This window comes from Manacus vitellinus, unplaced genomic scaffold, assembly GCF_001715985.3.
Source record: "Manacus vitellinus isolate BGI_N305 unplaced genomic scaffold, ASM171598v3 scaffold_0_pilon, whole genome shotgun sequence".
Lineage (NCBI taxonomy): Eukaryota > Metazoa > Chordata > Aves > Passeriformes > Pipridae > Manacus > Manacus vitellinus.
In genome coordinates, this window is record NW_021938789.1 from 38886058 (window position 1) to 38909933 (window position 23876).

General features: G+C 40.5%; 1 protein-coding gene across 3 annotated transcripts in view; it reads left to right on the forward strand.

Moving 5' to 3' along the window:
* FBXW7 (F-box and WD repeat domain containing 7) overlaps positions 1 to 23876 on the forward strand; it is a 174717-nt gene that overhangs the window by 124739 nt on the left and 26102 nt on the right. For 2 of the 3 annotated variants that reach the window (XM_008933165.2, XM_018071740.1), the window contains 2 exons: positions 19258 to 19340; positions 22305 to 22446. In XM_008933165.2, coding sequence (XP_008931413.2) covers positions 19258 to 19340; positions 22305 to 22446 — 225 coding nt within the window. Of the gene's footprint in view, positions 1 to 16756; positions 16811 to 19257; positions 19341 to 22304; positions 22447 to 23876 lie in introns of those variants that run through there. The other variant, XM_018071748.1, reaches the window with a different exon arrangement.

Consider the following 23876-nt stretch of genomic DNA (forward strand, 5'->3'; position numbering starts at 1 on the left):
TCCAATGAATTCAGATCACTTATCCTACCAATAGGGAATCCAATGTATTTTGGCTTCTGTGAGTCTGACCAGTTGGTACTGTGAACATGTCATCTTCCAACTCAGCTATGTTGGCTGGATAAACTGCCTCCCTTTGGGCTACGTGCAGGTATTTGTCATGCATCCTGCGAGCAGACTTCTGCTGTTTCAGATCTGCCACTTAAGCTGCTCATGTCATCACATCTTAGCCTGTTTAAGAGGAAAAATGTGCATTTATTACCAAAGATCTACTACTATATATAGTTGTATAAACCAATTTAGCTCACTGACTGAAATCTGTTAAGGAGGGAAGAATAACCTCTTCTGGTATTGCTATATCCAGAAGAGCATATGCCCATGGCTTGCCATGTCGAGAGCTGGTTTTGGCAAGTTTGTTTCAGAAAAGATTATGAAAGGTATGCTGTCTTACAGTGAAGGAATTTCATTAGGAGGAGCTAGCAGTAGGCATGAGGAATGTTTCTGGAGCACACAGACCTCTGATCTAGAATTGTTCTTGATGTAAAAAATGTTTGATTGTCAGTGGTCATCTTCCTGTAGATTTGAAGATGGGCTTTGAACTGGTAAAATCACAGTATCCTTCTCTTCTGAAAGACTTATTTCAGAAAGATTTATTTCTTTGTCAACTGCAGTTTTCTACTGATGTAGTCTAAAGTGATCCTGTCTTCTCTGTATAGAGGCATTGGTATGGAGAGTGTGTACTTGCAGACTTGGTGTTCCCAACCACTGCCCCAGAGTTTCTTTACAACGAAAAAGTGGAAATGGCACTATGAAGAAACAGTCTGATTCCTAGCCAAGTTTTGAGTCTGTTTCACCTCTAGTTTAGTTAAGACCTCAGCCTGTGAGCCCCCTCGCTCTATTCTGTCCTACTGAGCTGGGGTCTCTACCATATCTCTAAGTAGTTCTTTCTTTGAAAGGGCAATCTTATTATGAGGAATATTGATGTTATTTGACAAGCCCATATTATACACATTGAGTTATCTGTTCTCTTCCTTTCCAGCTTCAAGATCACTCCCAAAAAGAGCTAACAAATATATTAGGAACTCCTTGAAATTAGCTTAACATGAAGAAGCAAATATACTCAATTCAGTTACTGGTTTAATGCAGATCAAGATAATATTCTCACCTTGTTCCCAAGGGCCCCAAAAGGAATAATGCAATTCCATGCTGGCATCTATACAGATAAAAGGCAGTATAATTGTATTATTTGGAAACTACTGCAAGCTACTTCTCTTTTCCCTTTCATTTAAAAGCATTTTGAAGACTCTAATGCTGCAGGGAGTGAGGCTTAACATCTGAGCACTAGGAAATTTTTTCTTAGCTGTCTATTCTTCCAGAATATTTCTGAGTTCTGTGGTTTTGTTTTGGGGAAATGAAAAGATGGAAGAACTGGTAGAAGGTTTAGAAAGACCTGTCAGGGACTTAAAGTGGTTAATTTGCATTCCTGAAATTCTTGTGTTGTCTGGAAGAAATCAGTTGATAACTTTTTTCAGACTGAGGTTTACATTGGGCAGGACTGGATTTGTTCAGATCTAGATATTACTGCATAAACTTTTGTCAGTGTAAGCTGGATGATACCACAGCAGCCTTTGTCTGACCAGTATCAAACAACCCTCAAAAAACTTATCGACACCATCAGCCAGCTGGTTGCATGGTAGGGTCTTGTTTGGAGACCAGTTATACATTCTGTTTCATCAAGTGCTAAGTCTGATGGTACCTGAGTAGTGAGAAAAAATTACGTGAACTATGTGAGATATATCCTTGAGCACAAATTCTCCTCAGGGGCTGAAGACACTTTTCTTGCTTATTTGCTTATTTAGGTAGATATAAAACTAACTGAATACTAACTGCAGTTGCAGATATATAAAATGCCCTTCCAAAAGACAGAGAGGATTGAATACAGCCTGCTGGTTGTTCTCACAGCATTTATGACTGCTCCTCGGGCTGGTACCCCTATTCTCATACTTAGGCATCTGCTAAATTTGTAAGTTAAGAGTTCCACTTCTATTGCAACAATAAAGTATAGTTTTTGTGGCGATGAAGGGCACATTATTATTGTTTTTCTCACCTTTTTTTTTCATTTTGAGATTGGCTTTCTTTTGCTACAGCCATCTCTTTAACCTCAGTGTACACTGCCTCTGCTTAGAAAACCGTGTTAGTATCACAACTCTTCAAAACAGATACCTTTTAGATTGTAATAGATGTCTCCTGGAAATGAATTGGATTTTCTGTGTCTTGGAACTGTTGACCCATACTTTAGATCAATGCAGGGTCTGGCTGAGTCTTCCTCTTTTCCACATTTAGCATGTAGTACTGAACAGCTAACCCAGCTTACTACTCACGTTTCTCTAGCTCTTTTCAGAGTGCCACACAAAACAGCCAGCTGTCTACCTACTGTAAAAGCAAAAAACATAATTTTTAAACTAGATGCACACAATACAGTCATGTAACAAGCTATCATGAATGGGAAAGCAAACGAATCCCAGTTAGTGTAAGTGTTCTTGCTTCTTGGTATCTGCACCTGCTGAGTCACATTTAACTTTCCTCTGTGATATGGCAAATTAAGCACTTAACATTTTTTCCCTAGGTATTTTGCATAAAGAAGCACAAAGTGTATTCAGGTTTTCTGGTTAACAAGATACTACCCCGAGAGTACCTAGTGTGCTCTTCATGACTGAGCAGCCCACACATCTTGCCACAGATTTGAGGCTTGTCTGTCTGAAAGGAAGAGGATTTTAGAGGGCACTTTGAAGGACTGTACTGATAAGGAGGCTGACATCGCTATCTTAAGTTGAAATGTATCTTCTTGTTTTAGCTTTTAACCCAGTAGTCTGCACTACCTAAAATGCTTGAATTACAGGAAAGGATAGTAACTTCTGCTGTATTTTCTTTGGCGGGTTGATTGCTTAGTCTAAACTTGAGGCTGTTGGATTCCTTTTTAAATTAGCTGTCTACCAAACTTTGTGTTAATCAGGATTGGTAAATATTAGCATACTTTTCATAAGGCACACTGTTGCTGCAGTTGTTTTAAAAAAACCCAAACCTTTTCCAGATGACTTGTGACCAGGTAGCATTCTTATGCTGACTTACTTAGGGTGAGCACCTTCAATTTTTCAGTCTTCCATACCAGAGAATGAGGGTTGCTCGGTGCAGTGTTGTGTGTGAATCCGGAAACTACACGCTGTTCCCAAACAGGGATTTCAAACAATTGTCAACCAGGAGAGACTTTGGGTGAAGTTTGCCAGAAATCTAGTAGGAATGAACATAGCGTCCCTCGTATGGGTCAATTCAGTTTTTGGAATGAGCTTAGCCTAGCAGTTTTTAATCCCTCTGGTGATAGTGGTCTGCCTTCTAATTTTAGTCTCTTCAAGTTTACTTGTAAAGCACAATAGACCAGTGGAAAAAAATCTGCATTTTAAAAAAGTTTTTGAAGAACAGGCATGAGTCATACCTGTCCCTGCAGGCTGTTAAAAAGCTGTCGACAGTTAGCTGGGAAGAAGTGTATTTAAACTGTGTTCATGCCAACTTAAATCACTTTATTCAAAAGCATGAATGAGGTTGTAGTATTCCATTAAGACTGTTGTTATCAAATTTTAATGAGGAACTATATTTACACAAGCAGCAAATGAGTTCTTCCCAGAATTTTCTTTTTAATCAAATATTCCTAAACATTGTCTATGATTTTAAAAGGGACAAAAGTGAACATTTTGCAGTCTTATCCCAGTGGGGAAATTCAGCTAACAACTGGGGCTGTGTTTAAATAACTGCATAGAGATTTAAATTTAGGTTCATAAGCGAATGATCTGGTCAGTGGCTTGTAGCATGTTTTGTTGGAGGTAAATAGTAAAATGGGGATTATTCAGATCTGGCCAGTTTTCAAGGCACAAGTTTGTTCTGCATATGAAATTAGACTAAAGGGAAGAGACCACACGATGTGTGAAGCTTGTGTTGAAGGTTAAATTACAAGGAACCTAACTAATGGTAGTCTGTGCTTTGATTTTTTGCCAACTTTCTGATCAAAAAAATGAGATTTCTCCTAAATACCAGACTGCAGACTGGTGCTCTCATACTCCTCCCTCCTGCTTCCCTTTCCCACTTCCATTCAGCCTCTCCCTGTCACATCAGCAGGCCTATGACATACAGCAGGATTTCTTTTTCCATTTCTGTGAGAAAGATTGGCATACATAAACCAGTTTGGCACTGATTGAATATTAGAGATGGAATATGATAATAAAAGGAAAGTGGGCAAAAAAATCCCTAGAGATTTGTCAGAACATAGCTGGCATCGCTTAAGCAATACTATAGCTAACAACAACCTTTAGCAGTTGCTTTCAGCAAAATAGAAGGCATAGGAACTAGGACATATTTTTGCACAGGCTTGATTACAGCATCCTAAATCTCTCTTCTTGTATATTAATTTCAAATTGTAGTGTGCAATATTTTGCATTTTTTTTCTGTAATTTTAAAACAGTTTAAAATACTTAGCTGTACAACCAACCACATTGGTGGCTTGGACTATTCCTAGTGATTTTGCTTTGTAGCATTTCACTGATAAATCAGTAACATTAGATAGGCTAGGTTTCCTTTAATAATTGGATTTGTGAACTGTTGAGTCTCCATAAAGTTACAAACTTTAAAACCATGGTTACCATCTAATTTTGTGGTTACAAGTGAATGGAACAGCAAACCAAAAATTTCTGAAATCTCTAATTTGCTCCATCCTGCCTATAAATAAAGAAACTGTAAGTTTCAAACCCCAGGAATTTAAATAACTGTCTTGCTATTTAACCCACAGTGAATGGGTTGGTTTAGGGAGCACATCAGTTGCATCACACTGAACCGGCAAGTTGACAGAAGTTTTGGAGAAATGGTTAAATATGTGATGTCTGAAGTTATGTAAAGGTTGCAACATGCATTTTTCCTTGAGGGTAGAAACAGGGGGTTTTGATTTGTAGTTTTTTTAATTCAAGCATAAATACTATAACTTGATAAAGGGAGCATAAACTTTTCCTGAACAAAATGCTTTCCCAAGAGAGGCTTAGACACAAGAGTGGACAGATATGGTCATTTTCTTTTTTTATGCTATAGTTCTTAGGTTTCATACAGGTAGCCTGTTGAAAAATATCTCTGAAACACTATGAAATGTGTCACCTTATTTCCTACTTCTCACATTCTATGAAACATCTGTGTTATAAAAAGCTGTGCTGGGCTCAAATACATAGAGGCGTCTATCTATCATCTTACCTCAATAAAGCTAGATTCAGTGTAAAAAAAAAAGTAAAAATATCAGCAATTCTTATCCCTCTTGTCTGGATGAGGGACTAGTTACCCTAAATTATGCAGTGCTATATTTCTTTTAGAGGCAAGCATGCTGTACGGTTTCTAGACTGGAAGCACCTGTTCAGGGAAGAGTCTGTTTAGATGGGGCAGGTTTGCTGGCCTGCTTGCTCTGCCTGTAGCCCCTTTCAACATGAAATTGCTCAGCATAAGGTTAATGACAGTGGGTTAGCAAACCTTCAAAGCATCTGGTGTGACCCCAGCATGCCTGGCATTCCTTTCTGCTGTGCAAAGGTTTGGCATTGATCCCCCACTGCAGGAGGAATGTACTCAGGAGAAACCAGCTCACATGGCTCCTACAGGCCTCTGGAGAGGAGAGAGTTGTCATGGCAATAAATCATGAGGGTTCATGGAAAAGGAGTAAATCCCCTTCTCTGTGCTATACCATATGCATGTGGTGAGAAAAGGAAGCTAGACCAAGCAGGTATAATGTGCAATTTTCCTTTTTATAACCACTGCCACCACTTAGTGGTATGGCAGAGTGTTTGTTGTAGAAAAATGACCATTTCCATGTACCAGAAACGTTCTGGGCTGTGAAGAGTCTGTGTCCCACCAGGTCAAAATGCTCCCCAACCTGACCCCTGCCCTTCCCCAGGACTCATCAAGCATGCTGTAGCCAAGGGCAACACAGGCAGAACTGAATCTTCCCCATAGTGCCTGCTTCCATCTGCTCTGCAGATGTGGCCAAGAATGGGGAGAAAAAAGCCATATATCCTCTAGATAACTTCCTGGTAGAGGTATTGAACAAACCAACCAAAGGAGAAGCATTACTGGACCTGGTGTTCACCGATGTAGAGGAACTTATTAAAGAGGGTAAGATTGGAGGCAGCCTAGACTGTAGTGACCATGCCCTGGTTGAGTTTCTGATCACAAGGAACATGGGCCTTGTGATGGCAAAGAACAAAGTCAGAACCCTGAACTTCAGAAGAGTGAACTTTAAGCTGTTTAAAGAATCAGTGGATGAGATCTCCTGGGAAACTGACCTTAGGTGCAAAGGAACTAACCAGAGCTGGAAACTCTGTTGACACAACAGGACAGGATGCCTTCCAGAGGGACCTGGATAAGCTTGAGAGGTGGGCCCATGAGAACCTCATGAGGTTCAAGCAAGTCCACGTGCAGGATATTGCACCTGGGTCAGGGTAATCCCAGACATAAGTAGAAACTGCGAGAAGAACTCACTGAAAGCAGCCCTGCTGAAAAGGACATGGGTGTTCTGGTGGACAAAAAGCTGGATGTGAGCCAACAGTGTGTGCTCATGGACCAGAAAACCAACCACATCCTGGGCTGCATCAAGAAAAGTGTGGCCAGTAGGTTGAAGGAGGTGATTCTGCCCCTCTACTCTGTCCTCGTGAGACTCCAACTGCAGTACTGTGTTCAGGTCTGAGATCCTTAGCACAAGAAAGATGTGGACCTATTAGAGCAAGTCCAGAGGAAGACCATGAAGACGATCAGAGGGCCAAAGCACCTCCTGTAATGGCAGGCTGAGTGAGCTGGGTGTTCAACCTGGAGATGAGAAGGCTCTGAGGAGACCTCACTGTAACATTTCAGTTCCTAAAGGGGGCTTATAAAAAAGAAGGAGAGTGACTTTGTTGTATACAGGCAGATAGTGACAGGACAAGGGGGGACAGTTTTATCTGAAGAGGAGAGAATTAATTTAGATGTTACGAAGAAATTCTTTACCCAGAGGGTAGGGAGGCACTCAAACAGGCTGCCCAGAGAAGCTGGGCATGTTCCATCCCTGAAATTGTTCAAGGCCAGATTGGATGGGGCCCTGAGCAACCTGATTTTATGGGTGGCATCCTTGCCTGTAGCAGGGGGGGAGGGGTTGGAACTAGATGATCTTGCAGGTCCTTTCCAACCCAGGCCTTTATACGATTCTATGCCTCTGTCCTGCAATCCAGATACTGCCTGCCTTGTTGATGCTTCAACACTGTATAGAAAAATGCTTTCCTGAATTCCAGGGAGGGAGATGGGAAAGGAAAAGAATAATAAGGTGGGACAATTAGTCCTGTTAGGCTCAGATGCTGTGGAGAGGGCAGGAGGTAGGAAACTACTGGGGAATTACTGGTACAGGAGGTTGATACAGGGAGCAGAGGGCAGGAGTATGGAGGACCTTGAGGCTAGTCAGAGAAACGAGTATGAAGATGGGGAGAGCACAGGAGATTCATACATATTCAACAGAGCAAGCTCTTCTCCAAAGCTGAGATTCAGGGGTCCTGTACTTCTGTTATCAGCAGACTGTCCTGAAACTTACTGTTCCATCTTCCTCTAGTGCTTTTGCACCAGGGTGGCATTCTGCTGTATTCCTAACCGCTGGTTATGCACAGTGGTGGGGCATCCCATGGGGGCTCAGGCTGTGTCAAGTCACTGGCATGCCAAACAGGGAGTCAGTGTGTTGCCAGATGATGGGGTAAATTCCCTTGATGTTATAAAATGGATGCCAAGGATGCCATGCCTAAAACACTCAAAAGTTTGCCTTTGCAAATTTGATGCACATGCACAAGTGGGTAACGATGTATCATAAATTACAACCTGAGACACTGTTTTTTGCCAGAGAATGTGTCTTATTTAGTAGGTGCCATGCACAGGGCTGTTTTGGTAAGCAGCTTTTTAGGAGTAAAACCATCTTATTCCTGTCATTTCAAATTCCTTTGAATGCTTGGTTTTGCAACTTTTATACCCTCTTCAGTTAAGACAGGTAGGAAAAGAGATTTGACATCTTTAATAGTTTTTTTTCTTAAGGTTCTTCTTAAATCCTTCTGGTATAATCTACGATTCCAGATATTCTTCTGTTGTAGCCTAAAGGCTCACTACTAACCCCTTATCCTTCTCACATACCGCAAATGAGAGACAGAAACTGTTTTGTAAATAAATTTGTATAGGTTAGGCCAGATAAATAAGCAGTTCTCTTGACAATTGAAATTAAGCTATCTCCAAATTTAAAAAAAAAAGGAAAACTTAACAGAAAACAGGTAGTAGTAGCAGTGCTCTATTTGTATTCAGTGCAAAGGATAGACATTTTTGGAAAGCCTTCCAAGTCTAAACAGACATTTCTTTTTCTGTACAAAGGTGATTTCCCAACATGCTTCTATTTGAATGAAAATAGTTTGAGCATTGGTGTTCAAAGGCAGAAATGTGTGCTTCCCCAATTTGGAAACGTTCTTGTCAATATAAACAAAACCAACTCATCTTTTTGGTTGAAATATTGAACAAAGGTGCTGATCCCTATCAGGGTAATTTTTAATTTTATTTTTTTATTGTGATTGTCACCTGTTGGTCAGCAAGAAGGGCTTGTGCTTTGTGTGCCTAAGCACAGTCTCTAGTGCATGGTTTTCTAACTTTATGGACTAAATCACATGCAAAATCTGTGAAATTACTATAATAGGAATAGCAGATAAAATTATTAAAAACAGAGCCCAGGCAGGGACTGTTCTCTTCTTATTGTCCCAACTGAACACCCTGTGCCCAGGTGGCATCTGGCTGCTGGCATGGCAGCCACTGCCCTTGGCTTCAGTGGTGTGTAAGGATATCCAGGAGAAGAGTGGGCCAAGGGAGAAATGCGGATGGGGTGCATGGTGCCAGCTTCCTCCACAGTGCATGCATGGGAGCCAGCAGGTTGCTGGGGCTATTCTATGGGGCCACTTGGGCTTGTGCAGTATGTAGCATGCAAAGTTGTCTCTTTGGGAAATTTAGGAATGTACTTAGGTCTCTGAAGCAATGCTGCTGTGGCTCAGAAGCACAGCCCAATTCAGTGTGAACTTGAGTGATTAGCACAGCTATTACTGCATCTATAAATAGAATTCATCTTACAATATATTAAGTTTAATGATATAATAAATAAATTACAGTTAACTTTAATAGGAGCACAATGAATGGAAACACAGTTCTTATGAAGATCTGCTGCCGTTAGTGAATGTTTTGCAAGATGCATTATATGTAATACTGTCTTCTTCCTTTGAAAAATGAATAATCTAACAATACCCTGTAGAAACAAAACACAAAAAAGCAACTCGACATGTTCCTGTTGCATGGAAAGCACGCAAGCACATGAAAGTGCAGGTTGCTTTATCAACCTTAACTCTGCCCCTTATGAATATGCACTGTGAAAAATGTTTGTTATATGATAATATAATAATTGCTAGTTCTAAAACAAACCATACAATGTTTCTATGTAAGAAACTTGCATGGTTACTGTCACAGGGAATTAAAAGCAATGTGAAGCCTAGCTCCACTGATATTTTCCTTTCATTTATCTTTTTCTTTAACAAGAAAAAGCTTTGGAAAGAAAAATGTTTTGGGCTTGTTTGTTGGGTTTTTTTCCAGTGAAATAATATACAGTTCTAATGAGACAAGATCCCTGGAGTAAACATGACATGTTTAAGGAAGGTTGTTGACGTTACACCCCCTGCCTATGGTTCACCTTGTTGTGCTTGTTTTATGGTAAATCTTTTGAGTGTCCATTTTCATTTGTCAAAGACTTAAGTATATTTTCCAATGCAAATAAGTTGCTCTGGTAACAATACAGTCCTCTGGGTTGGGAGGACAAAGCCCAAACCCCCCAGTTCCTTGCCTTTTCACCCAAGGCTGTAATTTGGCAAGTGTTCAAGGTAGCTTTTCTAGGGGCTTGGGAAGGTTAAAAAGGAGAGAGCAAGCTGTATCTCTTGCTATGCTGGCACAGATGTGTATGGCTGTGCAGGAGGGGAGATGGGGAATCTGACCTGGTTGAAAAATAGCCCAGCAAAAAGGAGTCCTGAGGTCAGTTGCCACCATGGTTGACCCCAGAGCCATACAATGAAGGTTGTGGTGGCACACCTGAGAAGGTGATGCAAGCATAGAAATGAATGGCCAAAGGCAGCCATGGGTTCACAGGTGTAGGGACTGCTTTTTTGCTTTTTTTTCTTCTTCCCAGTGGCTGTGCTGGCTTAAGTGCACACCAAACTGTAGCCGAGAGAGTGATGCCACTAGGTGTAAATAATAGGCTTATGCTCTCTGTGTGGGACACTCAGGTTACAGTTCCTCATACCTTTTTCTCAGTGGTGTAGCTGGCTCAAGGAATCTGTGCCCTGCCTGTGAATTGCTCATTTGCTTCTGCTGGCTCAGTTGTTTATGAAGGCATGGTAGAAAATTAAACCAGAAACTAGTTCTAAGAAGAAGAAAAAAGAAAACCCCAAGGGTAAAAACTTAAAACCACCTCTCCTGTATCAGTTAATGAACCTGGTTCAGAGTATTTCTACAAATGTTTGTTCCTGCAAAAATAAGGGCAAGAGCCATTTTGGGACAGGAATGAGACTGGGACATCTTTAAGCTGGTGTTGCCACCAGGAAACAATGCATGGAACTGTTCCTCTCATAAATGGGCATATGACAGCTTTGGCTGTACTCCTTTAAAATAGCCTAAGCATCGAAGCATATGTTGCAAGTTCTGTGTCCAACTACAAGGAACCAACAAAGAGGACAGGATGTATGACCTTCAGAGGGGAGTTCTGCTCTGCTGGAGACATAGTGATACCGTATTACATTAAGCCTGTCTGTGAAATCTCCCTGCTCTTAAAATATAAATTGAAGTTTATTATAAATATCCAGCGCTGAAGTGTGTTATATATACATCATGTTTAAATCCTTTTCAAAGCTATTTCTTGCAACCATTAACTAGCACACCTTTTGAATTCTATCAATGTATTTAGAAGTCAATATTTTTTAAAGGCAAATGTTATAAGAAGGTGGTTTATGGGTAATCTCTGCTACAGATATATACCTTTAAAATGGTATTTGTAATCGAAGTTCATACTATTCTAATAAGATCAGGATTTATAAATAAATAATAATCTGATTTTTCAGTTGCTACCAATGCCATTTCCTTCCCTGCAAAAACAAAACTAAAGCCTTTTTACACTTTTATTTGACTACAGTACCTTACTTTGCATGGAAATCAAGGATAATCATGTGTGAGGAATTTCATTTTAAAGCAATCTTCAAAATGCTTTGCCAAGAAACCTTATAGAGTTAATAAACAGTTCAGTATTACCTATCATACTTTGTAATACGTATTCTCCACTCCATTTAAGTAAGCTTTGGAAGACTTCATGCAAGTTAGTGTAGTGCCTCTGTGTGTCCTTCCTTCCTCCCATAATAGAGTTCCTGTTGCTTACACTACTTCATCCCAAACCTTAAGTTCACCAATACTACAAAAATATATCATTTATCAGTAAGCTGCTGATCAGTGCACATTGCAATGTCCAGGTTTGCTTGTACTACACTTGAACTACACAAGATCATAAGCATAAATTTCTTCCTGTAAGTGTGTTGAGGCAAACCTGCTGGAGTGGACCTTTCTAAGCTTGCTGCAGGCATTATAAGTAAATTGAGCAGAAATTCCTCAATCTAAACTGCTTCCAGGGAGCCAAGTTGTTCTTGTTCTTACCTCATAGTTGGAACGTAGCAGCTGTTGGCCACTAACTGGTGCACTTAAATTCATTTTTTCAAGTCTGTTCTGCTCCATCAATACTAATGGTATATTCTACACAAACAGATGGTTATATCTGTGTGATAAGGTGCATCGCACACTGTACCCTTGAAATTCGTTATATATTCCAGTTTTCTTTAATTGGTCAGTGTCCTAAAACTTTGTCTCACCCTGCCCACAGATTGGGAATTGACACATAAAAAGTTCCAGCTAGGATGCACGTAATAAATCTCAAATTAGCAGCAGCTCCTAAGGCTAACCTAGCCCAAATTGAACTGGGAGAAACGATGAGAACATGGGATTTCCAAGATCCCAGTGGGTCACTTGTTTAATTTCATAATAATTCAGAAAGAAAAAGATCTGACAATAATAGCAGTGCCTTTTTGTAGAGGAAAAGCCCACCCTAAATTATTTTGGAACATGTTTAATGCTTGATGTTGTATGGGATTTTTTTCTTCTTTTCTGAGACCTTACACATGTTGGACTTCAGCATGTGCCTTTCTCATTGACTGAATGGGAACTTAGGCTTTTAAATGTAGGTGTACTAAGCTAAGCTGTGGTTAAATGTCTAAAGCAGATGGCAGAAGTACCTCTCTGTGGGGCCAGATTCTTGCCTGAATGGGAGCATTTGGCAAATTAAATGAAGTATGTAGTTGGATGAATAGGTCGAATATAGAAGACAAAGTGCTGGCTGCTGCAGCTGCCCAAACTAGATTACCAAGCAGAAGGGGAGTGTTTAAAACCTAAGTGGGTCCAAATTTGAGAAAGGGAAAAACAACTGAGCGTGACCATTCTTCCCAGATCATCTTTGCTCTGTCCAGGGTAAATCTTGCGCAGTTAAGAATTTGGCCCCACCCGATGAGGATGTTTGGTTTCCTGGATAGAAAAAAAAAAATACAACACATAAAAATCCCTCTGAAGTATTTCTAAAGGAGTCAGTCTGCTAAGTGTCTGCTAAATGTGCAGAATACACAGAATCCCTTCTGGCACTGTCTTGAATGATGCATTTACCAATATTAACGGAGATACCAAACCATATTGCTCCATAGTTCCTCCTGTACACATTATGCTCCTAACACACATATGTGTATGTGAAACGCCCGTTACAGTTTTTGCATTCCATGGTTTAAACACTAGTGTTTTTCCAAAATGCTGACTGGCCATTACCACAGCCAGACCATCCTGTGGTCTCTCCACTCAAAAATGTTTCTCCAACTAAAAAAAACAACAAAAAAATGTTGTTTCTTTGGTCTGTTGCACTGTAATCTCCGTTCTTCTGGGGATTATATAGCTCTGTGGGTGATTTCTGTAATTCATTCTAGTCTTTCATTAGAAGTAATAGACAATCTTAATTACAGCATGCCACATGACAAACTGGTAAAGGTGCTAGAAATGTTGCCAACAGGAAAAGAACTGGATGCTGTGAATTTTTTTTAATTAAGAGTTGGCAGTACTGACGGGAAATAAGACTGGACTTGTGTCCACTGAAAACTATGTAATTTTGGTGTAGACATTTTTCTAAATGTCATTAATTGTATGCTGTTTGTGGTTTTAAGAACTTGAAAAATTATCTCCAGCTTAAACAAAATAAGACCAACCTTTGAAGTTGAATATATACCAAATAGGGAAAAAAAACATAGTAACTTTTGATTTTTTTCTTAACATTGCTTTATAAACTGTAGTCTTCTTCAATGTACCTTAATTTGTGATGAACATTTACTTTATACCATTAAATATTCTTAGAGCATACTATGTTACTACAGTAAATATTTTTTTAAATGTCTTTAGAGATGTAAATGGATGCATCATCTTTGCTACTTGCTGTCAGGCTCTCAAAAGCATCTACAGGTTTGGGGTTTTATGCCTTCACCCTTGTATTTTCCCAGAAGGTGCAGAGTGAAGCTGTGTGATCTGCAGCACAGCTCAGTCTCCAGGGTTGGGCAGTTCCACACTACTTTTGCAAACCCTTAATTAATTTATTACAAGGTAGAGTGTGGTGCATTCATGACACTAAATTTTTCTGAGGACAGGGTGGTTCTCAAAGTCAAGGGAGAGAGAGAAAGTCCTTTCTAGACAGGAATTTAGAGTAGTAGTCTAATAGTAAGTGCCTTTAGCCTCTCGTAGAGTGTGTTCCTCTCCCTCAATCAGAGAGAGCCCAGGCTGTTGTTAGGCATTTGGGACAAGAGCAGACACTCAACTAGAGTAAACTTGCGACTACCCAGACACTATCAAACTTAATGAGAGGCAGAGGGAATGTTTCTTTATTTGTAGAGAATGAAAAATGGAACCACTGTAGAGAAAAATACTAAATAAGTGAGAGCCAGAGCCATATCCATGTGCTATTTTTGGTTTTTGCTCTGAGAAAGGCAGACTGCTAGATGGAAGATGGTCACTGTTCAAATGTCAAAATCTGTCTGTGGTATCTGTATCTAAAATTAGGAAAAACCCCAAACCTTTTGTGCAGAATAAATACCTGACATACTGAGTTTTCTACCACTAGAAAATGATTGTTGGGGTTATTACATGGGTCCTGACTGTGGCAAAGAGATTAGCAGTTAAGTCAGTGGTTTTTTTACCATGAGACAATATCTGCCAATCATTATCAAAAGAGAAGTAATCTGCAATAGTAGTACTCCAAAAAAGAGGAAAATAGTAATTTCTAATTATTATTCAACTCATTGACTGCTTAATTCCAAAGCACATTTTGTTCAAAAGATAAATCTAGCCATGCTGTCAGATTACACTTGCTTTTGGGCTGAGGGAGAGGCTGATCCCTGAGGATTTCCTGCCAGTCCCCGCTGTGATGCTGGAGGAAGAGTAGCCACCCCCCCTCTGCATTGAGTACACTCACTGATGGGAGAAAGGGCAGAGGTAGCTGCAAGCATCTCAGGGTGTTATGCATGCACATATATAAAGTACTTTTAAGTCCCCACAGCGACAATGTTCAATTCTTTCTTACTCCGATGATTTGGATATTAATTTGCTTCCTGCAATTGTTTAATGTGTATATGCAGCCTATGGGTTTTTTTCCTTCCCCTTTGCATGTGATGTGCCAGCAAAGGAAGACAGTAATAGTCTCCCGGGATATGTACAGCTCTGTTCATGTCTGAGGTACGAAGTCAACTCAGGACCATTTTGTTCTCATAAAATATACAGCACTGCAGTTCAATGGATAATGGCATAAATACCAGGATTTGATGGGCAGGACCATTTTCACTGGGAGATGAAAAACACTATGATGACTCGGTGCTGGATGGGAGATACATAAAACCATATAGAAGCAGGATCTCGTGTGCTATGGGGGTAGTGATTTTGCCTTATCTGAGTGTGCTAATAACTGTCACACTTTGCTATTACCAAATAGTAATATATATTAGTTTTTTTAAAGTACTAATGAGGAAGCTAATGGATTTTGCAGAAAGTACTTCCACTCCTTTAGATGTGTGTTCTATAAAGGTAGAACATTTTTTTGTACGGCTTTGGGTGATAAAAAGATGGTTTCCCTTCAGGTCAGCAGGAGCTGACTACATTTGCTTCTAAGTGCATTCGTCTGGAGGGCTGCTGGGCATCTCCAATTTCACTGCACTGGGGAAAATTATACAGGAACGTTGGGGCTTCAGATCATGCTCAGGGTGTTCTTTGCTCTGAACTTGGACAGAAAACTTTGCAGGAGGGGGGAAAAAACCGAGGAAAAATTGCTGAAGCTGAAGACTCTTTGAGTTGTCAGTATGGAAACTAAAAAAACAAGCTGCCTGGCTGCTCCACTGGTTGCTGGTGTCTGTCTGAGAGCCCAGCCATATGTCAGGAACTTCAGTGCCCTTGAGTCGAACCGTAAGGATGAATTGGACAGATTTGTTGATGTGCACAGAGTAGGAAATGACCAAAAAAGGAGCGTTCTTTAACAAGTAATTACCAAGGGCTTTCCTTTTGCCTTCACTGAAATACAGGTGAGAATCCTGCATAGGATTTGAAGCCCGAGCTAAGATGGCTTGGTGCCGCCCAAGGGCTGTGTTGTACGGGAGCGGGGAGCGTGTGTGAGCCCAGGCTGTTCCAGGTGCGCGGGGAAGGCTGCCTGCCTCCCCGCTGGGGAAACTCCGGCCTCGCTCCTGCTTTTGACAGCTCCGCCGCGGCTCTGCTGTGAATTACTATTTTAATGAATATTACATAATTCTCGGATTCGGCTCTTTCAACTCCTAAATCTTCAAACCCCGTTTATTCTATTGTTTAAGCAATAGAGGGTATTTCAGCATCTTTTTCCCTGGCAAAACTGTAGCGCATTTCAAATTATTCTAAAATTACCCGCACTTTTGAAGGACTAATTTGCGTCTGTTCACGGAACGCAGTCATAGACGAGTCCAGCCAGGCCCGCCGAGGGCGACGGTATAATTATAATTAGTGGAAACGGGTTTATTTTGCTCCAGCTTGGAAAACCGTGGAGCGTGTAGCACTGGGGGAACAGAGCGAGGGCTGGGGGGGCGGCCCCCGCCTGAGTCGGTGTGGAGGAAGAGCAGGGGGAGAAAAGGGGGAAATAGCCCCAACCTACGCAGCGCTGGTTTTTTTTATTATTATTTTTCGCTCCTTCCCCGGCGTGGGGGCGGTTTCCCGCCGGCGGGGCCCGCGGGTCCCTCCCGGCCGCGCATCCCGCAGTGCGCGCCGCCGCTGCGGAGGCGGGCGGGGAGGGAGGGACGGGGCGGGGCGGGGGGCGGGCGGAGGCAGGCGGCGGGCAGGGCGGCAGGGGGACCGGGCTGCGCGCAGGCAGGGCAGGCAGGGCCGGGCGAGCCGGGCCGAGCAGCCGCCGCCGCCGCCCGCCGTGCCCGAGCATGTCGGCGCGGGAGGCGGTGACCTACCTGCGGAGAAGGGGCTGTACTGCCAGCGCCTGCCCGGCCGCCGGGCCGCGGGGCGCCGCCGCCGCGCGCAAGGGAAGCGCGCCGACACCATGGGCTTCTACGGCACCCTCAAGATGATCTTCTACAAAGTGAGTGGCCGCCCGCCCCCGCCCCGCCCGGCCCGCGGCCGCGGAGGGCGGGGGGGAGGCGGGAGGGGCGGGCGGGGGCCGCGGTGTCCGCGGAGGGCGGCGGTGCGCGGGCGGGGACGTGCCGGCGGCGGGGGCTGCCGCCGGCCGTAGCTGCAGTCAGCGCGCTGCCGGTGAGCGCTGCCAGCGCTGGGTGGCGGGCGGTGATGCGGAATGCAGTTTGCTGCCCCTTCTTTTATTTATTTTTTTATTATTATTTTTTACCATACGGCGATCTCGGTTATTTCGATAATTAATGTTGTCTGAAGGAGTTGTGTTTTCCTAGCGACAGATTAAATGTTTTAGAGGGATGTTTGCTCGACGGTTTCTGTTTTTCGGTTACACAGAGACCTTGCTAGTGTCTGAATCTTGTCACTAGACCGCTCTGCTGTAGAGAAAGTTTTATCTTCTTCGTATGGTAAAAGGCCTTTTTGACCCTGTATTTACTTAGCACCTTTTGAGATGCTGAAAGTCAGTCTGTGTGGTGGACCCCATGTGAAAGTTGCCTAAAATACCTGAAAAAAACCCGACCAAAAGAAACAGGTGAAATCATTATTAGGCAACATAATGCATATTGTTTTCTTTGCTAATGCAAAAGAGTAAATCGCTAGAGCTATCGATTATTCTATTGCAGCCTTCCTACTTTTTATTTTTAAGGTGTACTTCTGGAAGCAGAAAAGGAGTATGATGATGATAACCTCTCAGAGAGGCAAGCTGGAAATAAAAATTTTCCTTGAACAAGAAAAATCTTTTCTGAAAAGTCTATCATCAAATACTGATATTCGTGCTCAAACATCTTATTTATGCTTCCAGTAATTTTGATGGCTCACCTATCTAGCACAATGATAAAAGATGGTATCTACTGTTTTTCAGTGATGCTTACAACTGGTTTTCTTGGGGGAAGCACGGGGGGTTGCGCCTCCTGGGGCATGGGGAAGGAGCGAGGGTAAGGTTGGTGGTTCAGCAGCATGCAGGGCGGTTCTGACTGAATACTTTTGTGGTGAAATGCTGTGGAGTGTCCCATGTGAGGCATGGGCAAGAAAACACAGCTATAAAGTAAGCTCTTCTGGTTGCGTTGTAACTGTTACTGTAAAAATATAACTAGGTAACCCTAGTTAGCTTTCCTTTGTAATCACTAATGAAGCAGAACACAAGGTCTTCAGTGACTGTTTTTAGGTAAAACCATAAAGGTATAAAAACCAAAATCACAACAAAATTACGTGGACCATAAGCTTTAAAGAATCCTGCTGGGTTTGAGGTGTTTTGTTTTAGGTAGCTTCGGCAGATACAGTAAACGGTTAAATAACTGTATTATAATATAACATTAAAAAAGATCAAATCAGTTGTGTAAGAAAGATGACAACTTTTAAACTGTATCTTAAACATGAAATTTTGGAAAAAAAAGGAAGCAATTGGTTATAGTAAGTCTGAATTGTAATACAAGTAGTTTATGTATTTTGCAGCCCACAGTTGTAAACAGCAGTAAACATTATTCAGTTGGCTTAAGTGCTTTGGTGTATCACATCTCAAAAAAAAAACAAAAAACAAAACCCAACAAGAACTCAGAAGTTGCATTTGGCATATGTATGTCTCATTGAGTCCAAAAGCCTGTGGTTAAAGATTACCCAAATATGTAGAAAGTAATTTTTATTTGTCTGCCTGGATAAATATGGCTTTCACTGGTTTCCATCTCTTTGGTAATTTTTGCAGTCTGGCTTCCCCTTTTAGCAGCTGCCCTGCTCATTATTTGGTTTTGATCATATCTAATTGCAGATGACATTCAAGACTAGGGTGTAGCATTTTTCATTCTTACCCTTCTTGGAAAAATACTGGTTAATCAGTCAGTTTTACTGCAGTTTTATAAATGTTTTCAATGTACAAATTTAAAATAAAAGGATAGACAAAAGAAAAGATACAGTCTTTTTTTTTTTCAGACCCTAAAATAAATAGTTTATAGTGCAGACAAGCTACCTAAAATTTAACCATTTCCATGAGAGAATTAGCAATGAACCTGAACACAAAGAATCAAGGGCTTTAGTTTAGTTCTTTTGCTCCTTTCCCAGGAGAATAGTCAGGGAACAGTTTAGTAAATAAACTAACACACTTCTGCACACTTTTTCACATTTGAAATTTGGAAATTAAAAGAATGTAATTATAATAGATTTTGGACCCTATTAAACAGCAATAATACATACATGCACCCTATAAAACATGTATCAAATATTGTTGAATCTAGAAACTAAAATGCTACTTTAAATCATTTTGTGAGTGTCAACTTTGTTGAAATCTGGTATTAAATAAAGTATATTAAAGTAGAAGGTAAAAATGTATAAATTTTACAGAAGTACACATAAGTAAGGCTGGTCATGTAACTAAATCCATGTTGTTACTCTTTTTCCCTCACCTTGCAGATGAAGAGAAAGTTGGACCATGGCTCCGAGGTCCGTTCTTTCTCTCTGGGAAAGAAACCCTGCAAAGTCTCAGAATACACAAGGTAATTAAATGCAATAACAGAACACTGGATCCTGATTCCTGCATATATCCTGTCTTTCCAATTGCTGAGCCTGATTAATTAAGATCCTCTTAAAACACTGTAAAGCAAAGAAGAGGTGGTATCAGCATTTATATATTGCTTTGCTAATTTAAATTATGTGAACTGAAGATGAGTTTTAATGAAGTAGCCAGACTTACATTTCTTTGGTTGAGGTTTGTATTTCGTTCTAAATATAGCATGCCCATTTACTTAGAGACTTTTTGAGGGGTGAAGCATTCCTGGTAATAAAATCAATCAGATTTTTAAAAAGGGACATAATGATAAACCCCAAGACTCTCACAAACTGGGATCAAATGTATCACTTTGCTATGGTAACAGGAATGAGAGAATGGAAATTTATGTAGGCAGAGCAGACCATCTGATCTTAACAGGAACACATGCATACTTGTTATCCACTTATGGGTTCTAGTCTGCTTCCTTGCTACTCCTGAATGGTACCAAATCTCTTACCTGCTGCTATTCCAGTCAGTGGCTTTGTGGGGTAAAGCATTCCTAACCATGAGCAGGAGTAGTGGACATAACAATTGTGCTTGGATGTCACACTGCTTCCCATCCTTTTTGAATTTTACATTTTTTCCCCATAATAAGCATCGTCCCTCCCAAAAGCATTGCACTTGCCTCCCAAGGCTGTCTGGAAATAGTACTTTTGAACATGGTATAATAGTGTTCAGTCACTGATGGCTCTTTGAAAAGTAATTTATATTTTATTTCTCTTCCTTTAAGAGGTTTATTGGGTGATGAGTGAAAAGTTAGGCAACAAATCACAGGACTGCTTTGCAGATGTGTAAATGCTGCAGTAGATTAAAGGAGGCAATGTGTTTTTTCTGAGAGGCATGTGTTGCAGCTTCCACATTCCCCCAAGTCTCAAGGTGGTGTCTTCTCCCAGTTTCTAAGTCGGGCTAATGGAAGAACTCTCTTGTTGGCCACCACTTCTTCAGATGACACGCCGTTCTCTACACTCCTAGAAGAGTAAACAGTTCAGCGACAAAGAAACTACACTTCTTTGTCAAGTGTGTGTGTCAGATTCAGAGGAACTGCTGGACTTGTCCAGCTTCCACAGAAACCTGACTGATTGTTTCAGGGCAATGTTTTGGGAAGATTAAAGCATGAACAAGTATCTTGTGATACAAACTCAGATCAAAGGAAAGAGGCTTTTAGATTCTGTTTAGTATAACTATTTTTGACTGAAAACCAGTTTACAGCAGAAGAAAGTAAAGCATAACTGTTTTACTGGGGCAAGCTCAAGGCTACATATTGCTCAGATCCAATAAAAGCTAATTTCAAGTGCCTTACTTTGGACCTTGAATGATAGGCCTTGTGCTGGATCTCTGTGCAGGTGATGAGAATGAGTAAGCTGTAATACTGCATTTTATTTTAAAAATACTTTTAACTTATGTTCCTTGGATTTTGAGTCATTATTGGCATACAAAAATCCCTAAGTAACATCCTATCCTCTTTCTCCTAATTATTTGATTTTATTTTATCTAAATAATATTTAAGCAAATTATGCAGTTCTCGTACCTGCTTGTTTCCATTTTCCCTAGGATCAGGCACTCTTTAAAATTGAACAGTCCCAATGAATTTCATTTACATATCACAGGTAGAACCAGTAAACAAATGCCATTAAGAGGATCCTTCATCTCTGAAACAGTATTTTTATATCAGTTTCTGTTATTACTCAGCAAAATGAACATTTAAAAATATGCCTGCTCAAACCGATCTTTACTTTTCTTGACCAGTTTGGGTAAATGTTAGGACATGCTATGACTGTCCTTCAGAATAAGGAAGAGTAGAGTGAAATATTTGTAGAGCATAATGAGGTAAATATTAAAATGAACTTGTCTTGCATCATTTAAAGCCATCCTGTAGCCACTGAAAAACCAGTAAAACCTATAAGCTCATACCTACAAAAAAGCTGGATTTATCCTACACAAAAGCAAAGGGTTTTTTGGAGTCTTAAAATTTTCATGCTTATGCAAATACTACCAGCATTCTGTATTTCCTGCTAGGGAATACAACTTTGGTATTCTGTGAACGAAGTACTTTACGTTATGTAAAAAAAAACCAACCAAAAACCCACAAAAAAACCTCAAACCCCCAAAAAACCCCAAACCAGAAAACACAGTCAGCTGTATTTCTTTAGACTCCCACAATAGCAGCTTAATCCCAGCTCTTTTAAAAGCTCCATCCCATATGAATGAGCTGGTTTTTAACATGTCAGAGTGAAAAAATCACACTAATTCAGAGAGCACCTTTGGCTTCTTTTCCCTTTTCACCTCACCCCCACCCCTTTAATTCCTCTGTCATTCTATCAACACACAAACTTTAAAAGACTGTATACAGTATTTCAAAGCCCAGTTCTAGATCACTAAGCCACTAGAACTGCTTGATATTATTAGATCTTTGTCAACAAAATATATTAAGAGCTAAAAATAGATACTTTTTTTTCTTTCTGTTTGAGGATAAAGCAGCAATAGTACATTTCACATATAGGTGAGACTCTGAGCTCTGGCTTCCTACAGCCCCAGTCAGAAGGCACCAGTGGAGCCCAGAAGGAAAAGAAGTACCCTGGCAAGGGAAGGAATATATAAACCTGAATTTTTGTAGGCAACCTGCTGACCAATTAACAGAGTGGTAATTTTTCAGCCCTGAAAGGTGATCCCCATTTCTCCCCAAGCTGGAGGGTTAGCACTGCAGTGATAGAAGCAAGCAGATTTATCCAAGTGAGGGACTGACCTCTTGAGTGACCAGCAGCACAATTTTTCATATTAATGCTTTTGCATGAAGCTAAAGAGTTTAATTAATAGTTGCAAATTATGTACTAGATTTTTTTTGTTCTGCAATAGACTTCTGAATTTTCCTTAATGTTTGATGTATGACTGTCACTTTTTATTTGTATCGTAGTACTACAGGGCTGGTGCCATGTTCCGCCACACCTACTACTTTTGGGGACCTGAGGGCAGCCAATGGCCAGGGACAGCAGCGTCGCCGCATTACATCTGTGCAGCCACCATCAGGCCTTCAGGAATGGCTGAAAATGTTTCAGGTAACCAGTGCTTAGAGAAAGGAACATCTGAAGCAGCTAACCCCCATGGTTCAAGTAGGAGATTGCTTCGGCAGAGTCAGTCCTCCTTATACGTCCAGAATGCCTCTGCCATTGATTTTGTGTTCTGTTGCAGAAACAAATGGGCATCAACTTTAAGGAATTGTTGGTCCCTGTTTCAGCAAGTTACTGTAGAGACTGATAAAAAATAACAGCTTTCGCTGGTTTCTTAATAAAATAACCCTTCCTGTTTAGTGCTTTCATATTTTCTGCCAAGTCTGTCAACATGTAATGGCTACGTTCATGGCCTCAAGCTAACTTGAGACGTTTTCACTCGAGACTAGTAAGCTTTAGTGCATGCTTTGCTGCAGTGCAGGTATAGCACTAGATTTGTCATAAGTCTGGTGTCTTCTAAGAATAGAAAGAAAAGTTTATCAAAAATAGATTAAAAGGAAACTCAGTGTGTATTTTTACTGATCTTTGTGTACTGAACATGTCAGCCAGTACATGCACACATAGTCAAAGGGAGGGAGGGAAAAGGTTTTTTGTATCTTTTCAACCACCTTCAATAGCACCTAAAAAAAAACTTAACCCCACAGTGCTGTGGACACTTGCTCAGGTCAAAACTGAAATCTACCTGAACACCAGTCTAGGAGCACCTAAGCCAATTCTGTGTGTTAATACAAACACAGTTTGGGGCAGGCCTCTGCTCCTGTTCCTCAACTGTATCATGGAGATCTCTACTGTATATTTTGCTCTGTATTTTTAAGAAGCAGGCATGAGTCCTAGTCATTGATTTGAAAAATGGAAATATTATGTCTTCCTATCTTGATTAAAAAACTGTTACTTCTAAAAACATTTTCAAAAGGAGTAAGTAACAAATACAGGCATTGTTTCAATTACTGTAACAGGCAAAAATAGAAGAGTAATAGACAGTAGCTAGCATACAATTTTGCAGGCAGAAACCTGCTTTTGGCTTGATTCATGCTGCCACATAATACCATTGATCTCAATCACTGTCAGTTCTGAACATTAAAATAATAATGTAGAACCTCTTTCCTCTTTATTTTTACGCATTTATGATCTACTTAAACCAGTGGAAGTTGGAAATTAAGGTTCTTGTACACATCATTCAGTTTCTTAAAAATATTCACATTTAATTACTATGGTGTATCTTTTTTGAGACTGTTCATAGAAATATGTCTTTTTAACCCCTAAGAATCATATTTGAATGGTACTTTGTATATATGGTAATGTAATACTACATTGTATTTAACGTCTTGTAATGTTAAAATGCTGGTGCTAACAAAAGCTATTTTGTTATCAACAATGTACAACATGTATTTTCACATAAGATTGATAGTTATCAATAGTTATATATTTTTAAAAAAAAAGATTATGAAAGGCTGGAATGTTTGAGGCAGTGATGCAGA